Source organism: Oncorhynchus mykiss, chromosome 14, assembly GCF_057628025.1.
Source record: "Oncorhynchus mykiss isolate SJ-2025 chromosome 14, ASM5762802v1, whole genome shotgun sequence".
NCBI classification, from domain to species: Eukaryota; Metazoa; Chordata; class Actinopteri; order Salmoniformes; family Salmonidae; genus Oncorhynchus; species Oncorhynchus mykiss.
This window is the reverse complement of record NC_143035.1, coordinates 34664823-34679971: the sequence shown is the minus strand read 5'-3', so window position 1 is coordinate 34679971 and position 15149 is coordinate 34664823. Positions and strand designations below refer to the sequence as shown.

General features: G+C 46.9%; 1 protein-coding gene across 2 annotated transcripts in view; it reads right to left on the bottom strand.

Annotated features, from left to right (window-relative positions):
• Positions 1 to 15149, bottom strand: part of LOC110489165 (gamma-aminobutyric acid receptor subunit beta-2) — an 89392-nt gene that overhangs the window by 30675 nt on the left and 43568 nt on the right. For both annotated transcript variants that reach the window (XM_036943378.2, XM_021561774.3), the window contains exon 5: positions 625 to 707. In XM_036943378.2, the coding sequence (XP_036799273.1) occupies positions 625 to 707 (83 nt within the window). The remainder of the gene's footprint in view (positions 1 to 624; positions 708 to 15149) is intronic.

Sequence of the window (15149 nt, the reverse complement as noted above, 5' to 3'; positions counted from 1 at the left end):
AAAGTTGGCTATTTGGCTAACGAGGAGGAACAGGGTCAAAGGTGGGGGGATAACAGACTCTTTACTATTATTTAATGGGATGGTCTCTGCGCACCTTTGGGTAGAATTTGAGTTCTATAGAATGATAAAAAGTGTGGAGATGTTTCAGGAGATATGGTGTGTTGGGGGGGCTGTCTGTATAGATGGGGAAGATGTTTTGGATATACGGTTGTAGAAATGGCGAGGTTTTGGTTATTGTGATGTGTGATGTTGTTTTGTATCGTGTGGTAGAGGGAAAGGTGAGTATGGTACATGTATACAGTACAGGATATATTTTGGTGTTTTTTAAGGGGGGTGGTGAGGTTTTAATGAAATGAGAATGTCTCTCTCTCTCTCTCTCTCTCTCTCTCTGTGCTGCATTATGTATACATTATACTGTATATTTGAGTATGTCCCATGTTAATTTCCTGTTCGGCATACATGTTTGGCATGACAACGAGTTGTCTAATGCTTACAAAAGGTCAAAGAAATGAATCTCCTACTAATTCTATTTCTATGATAGAAGGGTTCTATATAGATTGGTCCGGGTGTGACGTCTCCACGGAAGGGGAGTGTTCTGCAACCAGGGGTGAAGGTGGTACTCACAGCTCTCGATCTCCAGTGTGCAGTTCTGTTCATCCAGAGGATACCGCCTCAGATCCATCATACAGGCTGCTGTGGTTGTGATCCTACACACACACACACACACACACACACACACACACACACACACACACACACACACACACACACACACACACACACACACAGGAATATAATGTTAGACTTTAACAGCTTTAAAAAAAACTAATTTTAATCCATATTCTACCAGGTAAATTGACTGAGAACACATTCCCATTCACAGCAACGACCTGGGGAATAGTTACAGGGGAGGGGGGAATGAGCCAATGAGCGGTTGCCATACCAGGCGGTGATGCAGCCAGTGCTCTCGATGGTGCTTCTGTATAACCTTTTGAGGTTCTGGGGACCCATGCCAAATCTTTTCAGTCTCCTGGGGAGGAAAGGTTTTGTCGTGCCCTCTTCACGACTGTCTTGGTGTGTTTTGAAAATTATAGTTTGTTGGTGATGTGGACACCAAGGAACTTGAAACTCTCGACCCGCTCCACTACAGCCCCGTTGATGTTAATGGGGGCCTGTTTGGCCCGCCTTTTCCTATAGTCCACGATCAGCTCCTTTGTCTTGATCACATTGAGGGAGAGGTTGTTATTCTGGCACCACACTGCCAGTTCTCTGACCTCCTCCCTATAGGCTGCCTCATCGTTGTCGGTGATCAGGCCTACCACTGTTGTGTCGTCAGCAAACTTAATGATGGTGTTGGAGTCGTGGGTGAACAGGGAGTACAGGAGGGGATTAAGTACACACACCTGAGGGGCCCCAGTGTAGAGGATCAGTGTGGCAGACGTGTTGTTACCTACCCTGACCACTTGGGGGCGGCCAGTCAGGAAGTCCAGGATCCAGTTGCAGTGGGAGGTGTTCAGTCCCAGGTTCTTTAGCTTAGTGATGAGCTTCATGGGCACTATGGTGTTGAACGCTGAGCTGTAGTCAATGAATAGCATTCTCACATAGCTGTTCCTTTTGTCCAGGTGGGAAAGGGCAGTGGATCTGTTGGGGCGGTATGCGAATTGGAGTGGGTTTAGGGTATCCAGGAGGATGCTGTTGATGTGAGCCATGACCAGCCTTTCAAAGCACTTCCTGGCTACCGACGCCAGTGCTACAGGGCGGTAATAATTTAGGCAGGTTACCTTCGCTTCCTTGGTAGGCACAAGGACTATGGTGGTCTGCTTGAAACCGTTATTATAGACTCAGTAGGTTGAAAATGTTGGTGAAGACACTTGCCAGTTGGTCCGTGCATGCTTTGAGTACGCGTCCTGGTAATCCATCTGGCCCCTCACATCGGCTACCGAGAACGTTATCACACAGTCATCCAGAACAGCCGGGGCTCTCGTGCATGCTTCAGTGTTGCTTGCCTCGAAGCGAGCATAAAAGGCATTTAGCTCGTCTGGTAGGCTCACGTCACTGGGCAGCTCGTGTCTAGATTTCCCTTTGTAGTCCGTAATAGTTTTCAAGCCCTGCCACATCCGACGAATATCAGAGCCGGTGTAGTAGGATTCAATCTTAATCCTGTATTGATGCTTTGCTTGTTTGATGGTTCGTCTGAGGGCATAGCGGGATTTCTTATAAGCATCCGGATTAGTGTCCCGGTCCTTGAAAGCGGCAGCTCTAGCCTTTAGCTCAATGCGGATGTTGCCTGTAATCCATGGCTTCTGGTTGGGATATGTACGTACGGTCACTGTGGGGATGACGTCATTGATGCACTTATTGATGAAGCCGACCACTGAGGTGGTATACTCCTGAATGCAATTGGATGAATCCCGTAACATATTCCAGTCTGTGCTAGCAAAACAGTCCTGTAGTGTAGCAGCCGCGTCATCTGACCACTTCCGTATTGAGCGCATCACTGGTACTTCCTGCTTTAATATTTGCTTGTAAGCATGAATCAGGAGGATAGAATTATGGTCAGATTTGCTCAATGGAGGGCGGGTGTGTGTGTGTCACATGCAGCTGGTGATTCTGTCCAGTAAAAGATAGACTACACTACTCTCATAGTCTTCATGGAAGAACAACATAGTGATTGATATCAAATATGATAGGATCAGGAAGACCCTTTGGCAAGTAATCATTTCCAAATGAACAATGGTTGAGTAGAGATCAATGATTTGTAGAATCAAAAAAATCATTATAACGTTGTTTGTGACGTTATGGCCAGGTTGTATACTGGTTGTCATTAAGACGTTATGGTCATGTTGTATACTGGTTGTCATTAAGACGTTATGGTCATGTTGTATACTGGTTGTCATTAAGACGTTATGGCCAGGTTGTATACTGGTTGTCATTAAGACGTTATGGTCATGTTGTATACTGGTTGTCATTAAGACGTTATGGCCAGGTTGTATACTGGTTGTCATTATGACGTTTGTGACGTTATGGTCAGATTGTATATTGGTTGTAAAATAACTTTATTTTGTACATACTTGTAGTGACCTGAAATAGCTGGTTGTAACCTAAATCTGACAACAAATGATTGTTTTCCATTCCACCATAAGTACGAACTGATCTAGAAGAGTGGACATGTGTTTCATAATTAAACAGCACAAGTTCGTTTGAAATATTTGCAAAAAATACCCAGGCACTGCTCAGGTCCCTTGGGTCTCACTGAAGACAAGTTTGGGGAATTACATTTTTCAGAGACATAGAAACATTCAACATTCTCCCTGCCTTCCTGCCTCCCTGCCTCCCTCCCTGCCTCCTCCCTGCCTCCCTCTCTGCCTCCCTCCCTTCCCTCCCTCCATTGTTATCTATTATGTAACAAGCCAGTTAGCAGGGAGGCAGGGAGAGAGGTAGTAAGGCAGGGAGAGAGGCAGGAAGGCAGGGAGAGAGGCAGGGAAGGAGGGAGGGAGGGAGGGAGGGAGGGAGGGAGGGAGGGAGGGAGGGAGGGAGGGAGGGAGGGAGGGAGGGAGGGAGGGAGGGAGGGAGGGAGGGAGGGAGGGAGGGAGGGAGGGAGGGAGGCAGGGAGGAAGGCAGAGTGAGAGAGAGAGGAAGGAACCAAAGTGCCCCGGAGTATTATCAGAGGAGTCCTATGGATGGATGTCCTAGTTTACCCCTCTCTCTGCCTGCCGTGGCTATCACTAACTCACCATGCTATGCCTGGTACTTGCCAAAGGGTCCACCCAGCCCTTCAGCCACCCAGCCCTTCAGCCACCCAGCCCTTCAGCCACCCAGCCCTTCAGCCACACAGCCCTCCAGCCCTTCAGCCACCCAGCCACACAGCCCTCCAGCCACCCAGCCCTTAAGCCACACAGCCCTTCAGCCACCCAGCCCTTCAGCCACCCAGCCCTTCAGCCACCCAGCCCTTCAGCCACCCAGCCCTTCAGCCACCCAGCCACACAGCCACCCAGCCCTTCAGCCACACAGCCACACAGCCCTTCAACCACCCAGCCCTTCAGCCACCCAGCCACCCAGCCCTTCAGCCACCCAGCTCTTCAGCCACCCAGCCCTTCAGCCACCCAGCCACACAGCCACACAGCCCTTCAGCCACCCAGCCACACAGCCCTTCAACCACCCAGCTCTTCAGCCACCCAGCCCTTCAGCCACCCAGCCCTTCAGCCACACAGCCCTTCAGCCACACAGCCCTTCAGCCACCCAGCCACACAGCCATATAGCCACCCAGCCAGCCCTTCAACCACACAGCCACACAGCCACCCACCCAGTAAGCCAGCTAGACATTGCCACACTCACTGGGTACATCCTAAATGGCACCATATTCCCTACATAGTGCACTGATTTTAACCAGAGTACTTTTGACTAGAACCATAGAGCTCTGGTCAAAAGTAGTGCACTACATACAAGATAGGGTGTCAGTCAGTCATCCAACACTTCACCACTCAATCATCACACTATTCTCAGGATCAGGAAGGAAGCTCCTGGGACATGTAAAATTAGGCCAAGATGGCAGGGTTAAGAATAACATGCTATTTATAGGCTGCTCCTACATCATCAGTAGCAGCAGAAGTCTACAAGCTTTTGTCTGAGTTTAAAGAAGGACCAGCCAACAACCGGTGTTTTTCAGGATCCTTTAGTTATGGCGCTGCTGTATGTGTGTGTGTGTGTGTGTGTTGCCTGGCAGCGTGTCATATGTGTTACTGCCTAGAGTGTTTCAACAAAACTTGTCAGGATGCTGTAGCTAGATGACCAGAAGGAGGGGGAACAGAGTATGGATGCTGTAGGTCTGTAGCTAGATGACCAGAAGGAGGGGAAACAGAGTATGGATGCTGTAGATCTGTAGCTAGGTGACCAGAAGGAGGGGGAACAGAGTATGGATGCTGTAGATCTGTAGCTAGGTGACCAGAAGGAGGGGGAACAGAGTATGGATGCTGTAGATATGTAGCTAGGTGACCAGAAGGAGGGGAAACAGAGTATGGATGCTGTAGCTCTGTAGCTAGGTGACCAGAAGGAGGGGGAACAGAGTATGGATGCTGTAGATCTGTAGCTAGGTGACCAGAAGGAGGGGAAACAGAGTATGGATGCTGTAGCTCTGTAGCTAGGTGACCAGAAGGAGGGGAAACAGAGTATGGGGATGCTGTAGATCTGTAGCTAGGTGACCAGAAGGAGGGGAAACAGAGTATGGATGCTGTAGATCTGTAGCTAGGTGACCAGAAGGAGGGGAAACAGAGTATGGATGCTGTAGCTCTGTAGCTAGGTGACCAGAAGGAGGGGAAACAGAGTATGGATGCTGTAGCTCTGTAGCTAGGTGACCAGAAGGAGGGGAAACAGAGTATGGATGCTGTAGCTCTGTAGCTAGGTGACCAGAAGGAGGGGGAACAGAATATGGATACTGTAGATCTGTAGCTAGGTGACCAGAAGGAGGGGAAACAGAGTATGGATACTGTAGCTCTGTAGCTAGGTGACCAGAAGGAGGGGAAACAGAGTATGGATGCTGTAGCTCTGTAGCTAGGTGACCAGAAGGAGGGGAAACAGAGTATGGATGCTGTAGATCTGTAGCTAGGTGACCAGAAGGAGGGGAAACAGAGTATGGATGCTGTAGATCTGTAGCTAGGTGACCAGAAGGAGGGGAAACATAGTATGGATGCTGTAGATCTGTAGCTAGGTGACCAGAAGGAGGGGAAACAGAGTATGGATGCTGTAGATCTGTAGCTAGGTGACCAGAAGGAGGGGGAACAGAGTATAGATGCTGTAGCTCTGTAGCTAGGTGACCAGAAGGAGGGGGAACAGATTATGGATGCTGTAGCTCTGTAGCTAGGTGACCAGAAGGAGGGGGAACAGAGTATGGATGCTGTAGCTCTGTAGCTAGGTGACCAGAAGGAGGGGGAACAGAGTATGGATACTGTAGCTCTGTAGCTAGGTGACCAGAAGGAGGGGAACAGAGTATGGATGCTGTAGATCTGTAGCTAGGTGACCAGAAGGAGGGGGAACAGAGTATTGATGCTGTAGCTCTGTAGCTAGGTGACCAGAAGGAGGGGGAACAGAGTATGGATACTGTAGCTCTGTAGCTAGGTGACCAGAAGGAGGGGAACAGAGTATGGATGCTGTAGATCTGTAGCTAGGTGACCAGAAGGAGGGGGAACAGAGTATGGATGCTGTAGCTCTGTAGCTAGGTGACCAGAAGGAGGGGGAACAGAGTATGGATGCTGTAGATCTGTAGCTAGGTGACCAGAAGGAGGGGAACAGAGTATGGATGCTGTAGATCTGTAGCTAGGTGACCAGAAGGAGGGGGAACAGAGTATTGATGCTGTAGCTCTGTAGCTAGGTGACCAGAAGGAGGGGGAACAGAGTATGGATACTGTAGCTCTGTAGCTAGGTGACCAGAAGGAGGGGAACAGAGTATGGATGCTGTAGATCTGTAGCTAGGTGACCAGAAGGAGGGGAACAGAGTATGGATGCTGTAGCTAGGTGACCAGAAGGAGGGGGAACAGAGTATGGATGCTGTAGCTCTGTAGCTAGGTGACCAGAAGGAGGGGGAACAGAGTATGGATGCTGTAGCTCTGTAGCTAGGTGACCAGAAGGAGGGGAACAGAGTATGGATGCTGTAGATCTGTAGCTAGGTGACCAGAAGGAGGGGGAACAGAGTATGGATGCTGTAGCTCTGTAGCTAGGTGACCAGAAGGAGGGGAAACATAGTATGGATGCTGTAGATCTGTAGCTAGGTGACCGGAAGGAGGGGGAACAGAGTATGGATGCTGTAGCTCTGTAGCTAGGTGACCAGAAGGAGGGGAACAGAGTATGGATGCTGTAGCTAGGTGACCAGAAGGAGGGGGAACAGAGTATGGATGCTGTAGCTCTGTAGCTAGGTGACCAGAAGGAGGGGAAACATAGTATGGATGCTGTAGATCTGTAGCTAGGTGACCAGAAGGAGGGGGAACAGAGTATTGATGCTGTAGCTCTGTAGCTAGGTGACCAGAAGGAGGGGGAACAGAGTATGGATACTGTAGCTCTGTAGCTAGGTGACCAGAAGGAGGGGAACAGAGTATGGATGCTGTAGATCTGTAGCTAGGTGACCAGAAGGAGGGGAACAGAGTATGGATGCTGTAGCTAGGTGACCAGAAGGAGGGGGAACAGAGTATGGATGCTGTAGCTCTGTAGCTAGGTGACCAGAAGGAGGGGGAACAGAGTATGGATGCTGTAGCTCTGTAGCTAGGTGACCAGAAGGAGGGGAACAGAGTATGGATGCTGTAGATCTGTAGCTAGGTGACCAGAAGGAGGGGGAACAGAGTATGGATGCTGTAGCTCTGTAGCTAGGTGACCAGAAGGAGGGGAAACATAGTATGGATGCTGTAGATCTGTAGCTAGGTGACCGGAAGGAGGGGGAACAGAGTATGGATGCTGTAGCTCTGTAGCTAGGTGACCAGAAGGAGGGGAACAGAGTATGGATGCTGTAGCTAGGTGACCAGAAGGAGGGGGAACAGAGTATGGATGCTGTAGCTCTGTAGCTAGGTGACCAGAAGGAGGGGGAACAGAGTATGGATGCTGTAGCTCTGTAGCTAGGTGACCAGAAGGAGGGGAACAGAGTATGGATGCTGTAGATCTGTAGCTAGGTGACCAGAAGGAGGGGGAACAGAGTATGGATGCTGTAGCTCTGTAGCTAGGTGACCAGAAGGAGGGGAAACATAGTATGGATGCTGTAGATCTGTAGCTAGGTGACCGGAAGGAGGGGGAACAGAGTATGGATGCTGTAGCTCTGTAGCTAGGTGACCAGAAGGAGGGGGAACAGAGTATGGATGCTGTAGATCTGTAGCTAGGTGACCAGAAGGAGGGGAACAGAGTATGGATGCTGTAGATCTGTAGCTAGGTGACCAGAAGGAGGGGGAACAGAGTATTGATGCTGTAGCTCTGTAGCTAGGTGACCAGAAGGAGGGGGAACAGAGTATGGATACTGTAGCTCTGTAGCTAGGTGACCAGAAGGAGGGGAACAGAGTATGGATGCTGTAGATCTGTAGCTAGGTGACCAGAAGGAGGGGAACAGAGTATGGATGCTGTAGCTAGGTGACCAGAAGGAGGGGGAACAGAGTATGGATGCTGTAGCTCTGTAGCTAGGTGACCAGAAGGAGGGGGAACAGAGTATGGATGCTGTAGCTCTGTAGCTAGGTGACCAGAAGGAGGGGAACAGAGTATGGATGCTGTAGATCTGTAGCTAGGTGACCAGAAGGAGGGGGAACAGAGTATGGATGCTGTAGCTCTGTAGCTAGGTGACCAGAAGGAGGGGAAACATAGTATGGATGCTGTAGATCTGTAGCTAGGTGACCGGAAGGAGGGGGAACAGAGTATGGATGCTGTAGCTCTGTAGCTAGGTGACCAGAAGGAGGGGGAACAGAGTATGGATGCTGTAGATCTGTAGCTAGGTGACCAGAAGGAGGGGAACAGAGTATGGATGCTGTAGCTCTGTAGCTAGGTGACCAGAAGGAGGGGAACAGAGTATGGATGCTGTAGCTCTGTAGCTAGGTGACCAGAAGGAGGGGGAACAGAGTATGGATGCTGTAGCTCTGTAGCTAGGTGACCAGAAGGAAGGGAAACAGAGTATGGATACTGTAGCTCTGTAGCTAGGTGACCAGAAGGAGGGGGAACAGAGTATGGATGCTGTAGATCTGTAGCTAGGTGACCAGAAGGAGGGGAACAGAGTATGGATGCTGTAGCTCTGTAGCTAGGTGACCAGAAGGAGGGGAACAGAGTATAGATGCTGTAGCTAGGTGACCAGAAGGAGGGGGAACAGAGTATGGATGCTGTAGCTCTGTAGCTAGGTGACCAGAAGGAGGGGGAACAGAGTATGGATGCTGTAGATCTGTAGCTAGGTGACCAGAAGGAGGGGAACAGAGTATGGATGCTGTAGATCTGTAGCTAGGTGACCAGAAGGAGGGGAACAGAGTATAGATGCTGTAGCTCTGTAGCTAGGTGACCAGAAGGAGGGGAACAGAGTATGGATGCTGTAGCTCTGTAGCTAGGTGACCAGAAGGAGGGGAACAGAGTATGGATGCTGTAGCTCTGTAGCTAGGTGACCAGAAGGAGGGGGAACAGAGTATAGATGCTGTAGCTAGGTGACCATCTCTCTCTTTCTCTCCTTCTCATCTGTCATGCCTACTCAGAGAGAGAGACTTTTTTAATGAAACTGTTCTGTTCATATATCGACAGGAACAAGTAAGGTTATTTTTATCCATCTCTCACTATCATGATTTCTATTGAACTGGGCAGCCCATCTCTCCTGCTACTGACAAAAGACCAGGGCTGAATGTCTCCATAGCACAGAGATACATCCTGTCCTTTCACAAAAAGAGCTAGAATACACTACGAGAAAATTGCAGTGACTCTTATATGGTTTTCAACAACAGTGAATAAATGTGGCCCTTAATATGCCCATTGACATCTTAAAAATAAATGTATGATATGCAGTGGCCAGTATCTTAACTGGTAACAACTATATGTCTGTGTGTCTTACAGTCTGTAGTAGAATGTGTTACTGAAGACTGTCTCCCGTAGGCTAGCCATCTTCTACACACACACACACACACACACACACACACACACACACACACACACACACACACACACACACACACACACACACACACACACACACACACACACACACACACACACACACACACACACACACACACACACACACACACACACACATCCTCCCTGCTGTTCTAACCAGCCTGTTCTACCAGCCGTCTCTACAGCACATCTACAGGTACACACACACACACTCACACTCACACACTGCTCTGAGCATTCTGGCAGCTGGTCCTGCTGACTGGGTGTCTGGACTTACTAACATCAAATAACAGACTGACTGAGAAAGAGAGGGGAGGAGGGTAGTGGAGGGACGAGGAAAGGATGAGAGGGGAGGGAGGAGAGGAAGGGAGTAAGGAGAGGAGGGGAGGGAATACGAGAGGAGGGGAGGGATGAGTAGAGAAGACAAGGGGAGGAGAGGAGGGTAGTAGAGGGAAGACGAGAGGAGAGGAGGGGAGGGAGGAGAGGAAGCGAGGGAAGACACGAGGAGGGGAGGGGTGGAGGGGAGAGGAGACGAGACGATGAGATGAGAGGGGAAGAGAGGAGGGGAGTGGAGAGGAAAGGAGGGATAGGGAAGGAGGGTTGAGGAGAGGAGTGGAGATGGAAGGAGGGATAGGGAAGGAGGGTTGAGGAAAGGAGTGGAGATGGAAGGAGGGATAGGGAAGGAGGGTTGAGGAGAGGAGTGGAGAGGAAAGGAGGGATAGGGAAGGAGGGTTGAGGAGAGGAGTGGAGAGGAAAGGAGGGATAGGGAAGGAGGAACCTATATATGGAACTGTAACTGGAGGTGTTCTAAACTCTTCTCCTATAACTGTAACTGGAGGTGTTCTAAACTCTTCTCCTATATATGGAACTGTAACTGGAGGTGTTCTAAACTCTTCTCCTATATATGGAACTGTAACTGGAGGTGTTCTAAACTCTTCTCCTATATATGGAACTGTAACTGGAGGTGTTCTAAACTCTTCTCCTATATATGTAACTGTAACTGGAGGTGTTCTAAACTCTTCTCCTATATATGTAACTGTAACTGGAGGTGTTCTAAACTCTTCTCCTATAACTGTAACTGGAGGTGTTCTAAACTCTTCTCCTATATATGGAACTGTAACTGGAGGTGTTCTATACTCTTCTCCTATAACTGGAACTGGAGGTGTTCTAAACTCTTCTCCTATATATGGAACTGTAACTGGAGGTGTTCTAAACTCTTCTCCTATATATGGAACTGTAACTGTAGGTGTTCTAAACTCTTCTCCTATATATGGAACTGTAACTGGAGGTGTTCTAAACTCTTCTCCTATAACTGTAACTGGAGGTGTTCTAAACTCTTCTCCTATAACTGGAACTGGAGGTGTTCTAAACTCTTCTCCTATATATGGAACTGTAACTGGAGGTGTTCTATACTCTTCTCCTATATATGGAACTGTAACTGGAGGTGTTCTAAACTCTTCTCCTATATATGGAACTGTAACTGGAGGTGTTCTAAACTCTTCTCCTATATATGGAACTGTAACTGGAGGTGTTCTAAACTCTTCTCCTATATATGGAACTGTAACTGGAGGTGTTCTAAACTCTTCTTCTATAACTGGAACTGGAGGTGTTCTAAACTCTTCTCCTATATATGTAACTGTAACTGGAGGTGTTCTAAACTCTTCTCCTATACATGGAACTGTAACTGGAGGAGTTCTAAACTCTTCTCCTATATATGGAACTGTAACTGGAGGTGTTCTAAACTCTTCTCCTATAACTGTAACTGGAGGTGTTCTAAACTCTTCTCTTAAAACTGTAACTGGAGGTGTTCTAAACTCTTCTCCTATATATGGAACTGTAACTGGAGGTGTTCTAAACTCTTCTCCTATATATGGAACTGCAACTGGAGGTGTTCTAAACTCTTCTCCTATATCTGTAACTGGAGGTGTTCTAAACTCTTCTCTTAAAACTGTAACTGGAGGTGTTCTAAACTCTTCTCCTATATATGTAACTGTAACTGGAGGTGTTCTAAACTCTTCTCCTATATATGTAACTGTAACTGGAGGTGTTCTAAACTCTTCTCCTATATATGGAACTGTAACTGGAGGTGTTCTAAACTCTTCTCCTATATATGTAACTGTAACTGGAGATGTTCTAAACTCTTCTCCTATAACTGGAACTGGAGGTGTTCTAAACTCTTCTCCTATATCTGGAACTGGAGATGTTCTAAACTCTTCTCCTATATCTGTAACTGGAGGTGTTCTAAACTCTTCTCCTATATATGTAACTGTAACTGGAGGTGTTCTAAACTCTTCTCCTATATATGGAACTGTAACTGGAGGTGTTCTAAACTCTTCTCCTATATATGGAACTGTAACTGGAGGTGTTCTAAACTCTTCTCCTATATATGTAACTGTAACTGGAGATGTTCTAAACTCTTCTCCTATATCTGGAACTGGAGATGTTCTAAACTCTTCTCCTATATCTGTAACTGGAGGTGTTCTAAACTCTTCTCCTATATATGGAACTGTAACTGGAGGTGTTCTAAACTCTTCTCCTATATATGTAACTGTAACTGGAGGTGTTCTAAACTCTTCTCCTATATATGTAACTGTAACTGGAGATGTTCTAAACTCTTCTCCTGTAACTGTAACTGAAGGTGTTCTAAACTCTTCTCCTATATCTGTAACTGGAGGTGTTCTAAACTCTTCTCCTATATATGGAACTGTAACTGGAGGTGTTCTAAACTCTTCTCCTATACATGGAACTGTAACTGGAGATGTTCTAAACTCTTCTCCTATATCTGGAACTGGAGATGTTCTAAACTCTTCTCCTATAACTGTAACTGTAACTGGAGGTGTTCTAAACTCTTCTCCTATATATGGAACTGTAACTGGAGGTGTTCTAAACTCTTCTCCTATAACTGTAACTGTAACTGGAGGTGTTCGAAACTCTTCTCCTATATCTGGAACTGTAACTGTAGGTGTTCTATACTATTCTCCTATATCTGGAACTGGAGGTGTTCTAAACTCTTCTCCTATATCTGGAACTGTAACTGTAGGTGTTCTATACTATTCTCCTATATCTGGAACTGGAGGTGTTCTAAACTCTTCTCCTATATCTGGAACTGTAACTGTAGGTGTTCTATACTATTCTCCTATATCTGGAACTGGAGGTGTTCTAAACTCTTCTCCTATATCTGGAACTGGAGGTGTTCTAAACTCTTATCCTATATCTGGAACTGTAACTGGAGGTGTTCTATACTATTCTCCTATAACTGTAACTGGAGGTGTTCTAAACTCTTCTCCTATAACTGTAACTGGAGGTGTTCTAAACTCTTCTCCTATAACTGGAACTGGAGGTGTACTAAACCCTTCTCCTATAACTGGAACTGGAGGTGTTCTAAACTCTTCTCCTATAACTGGAACTGTAGGTGTTCAAAACTCTTCTCCTATATCTGGAACTGGAGGTGTTCTAAACTCTACTCCTATATCTGGAATTGAAACTGGAGTTGTTTGCAAGCTAAAATCAAAGCTCTCTGATTCTAGTCTTACGCTCAAACACACTACTGAGACGGTGAACAGTTAGCATTTCCCGTAAGACAACGTGATTCTTAGCCCTCATGCTAACACTAGCTGGGCATGTGCCACCGACAAAGAAGAACAGCCTTAGCTTAGCATCTGCGCATGTGCACTGTGGTTTCTCCTGTTCCAAAAATATTATTTTCCTCACAACAATCGTATCCATGAACTAGTGACTTGTTGGGTTTTAATGAATACAGGTATCTGGTATGAGAAGGTCCATGAAATGATTTCCTAACTTCTTTAATACAAGTCACAGCCCAATCTGAAGTGCACCAGCAACATGGAGGTACGGCTGACTGAGTAGGATCATGAAATTTAAATATAGTCACACACTGTTCCCAAGCTGGTGTGGGACCATTGAAACAGAGAACGGGTAGTGTACTTTCTTTTCATGGTAATAGAACATGTTGTTTGTACTCTGCCACATCTTTTGAAGTTGTTAAATTGAACATGGACTCGTTGTGAATCAGAGCTGACAGCCACGGAATGGAGACTCCTGAGTGAGACTTTGGCCTCTGCACTCCTACCGCCAAATACTCATACTCTGTTTCAATGTTCCCATACAAGCATCAGAACAGTTTGGGACTATTTGTCTTTCTTCTTTATGACAAGGAATGTTCAGATTGGTGTTAGTGTGAAGTGTAGGCCAAGGAGGGGGTAGCTACTACCTAGGAATGTTCAGATTGGTGTTAGTGTGAAGTGTAGGCCAAGGAGGGGGTAGCTACTACCTAGGAATGTTCAGATTGGTGTTAGTGTGAAGTGTAGGCCAAGGAGGGGGTAGCTACTACCTAGGAATGTTCAGATTGGTGTTAGTGTGAAGTGTAGGCCAAGGAGGGGGTAGCTACTACCTAGGAATGTTCAGATTGGTGTTAGTGTGAAGTGTAGGCCAAGGAGGGGGTAGCTACTACCTAGGAATGTTCAGATTGGTGTTAGTGTGAAGTGTAGGCCAAGGAGGGGGTAGCTACTACCTAGGAATGTTCAGATTGGTGTTAGTGTGAAGTGTAGGCCAAGGAGGGGGTAGCTACTACCTAGGAATGTTCAGATTGGTGTTAGTGTGAAGTGTAGGCCAAGGAGGGGGTAGCTACTACCTAGGAATGTTCAGATTGGTGTTAGTGTGAAGTGTAGGCCAAGGAGGGGGTAGCTACTACCTAGGAATGTTCAGATTGGTGTTAGTGTGAAGTGTAGGCCAAGGAGGGGGTAGCTACTACCTAGGAATGTTCATCCCTTTACAGGCAGCACAACAGCACATAAAAGACCGTCCAGTGTGTGTGTATTGTATGTTTGTATTGTTCTTTTACATTATTGATGAACATCTCTTATGAACGGCAATCTTCTCTGCAGCATCAGAGACTGAATATCTGAATCCTAAATGCCACCCTATTCCCTACATAGTACACTATTCTGGTCTAAAGTAGTATACTATATAGGGTTCTATCGGGCCCTAGTTAAAAATAGTGCACTACATAGGGACTAGGGTGGCATTTGGGACACAGACAACGTCACAAAGAGATGTTTTCAGGATGGACAGGACCTCCGCCGTACAATCAAATACATTTCCTCCCTTTGTAGACCTTCTACAGCTCTGTTCCATTATTGATCATAAACTGATCAGTTATTGATATTGACACCATCAAAAGGTAAAGCATCATCAGAGAACGTGAAAGGGTCTAGATTCCTAGGTGGACAGACTAGCTATGAGCCTGTGACATCCTTTACCCTCAATCAAATACATCTACTCTTTCTGTACACTGCTGTTTCATTATTTGATGATAAAACCCCAAAGTAACCAATCCAGACGTTCAGTATAGTATGTAGTGTGTAGACCCAGATGGTCAATAATGAGAAAACGTATCCATACCGAGGTAGATTGAAATTGGTGAGTATTGGTGTCTCTGAGGGGTCTTTGGGCTGGTTTGCTAACTACCTCTCTCAAACAGTCAGAAAATCTGCTGTCTCAGCCACTGCCTGTCACCAAGGGAGTAC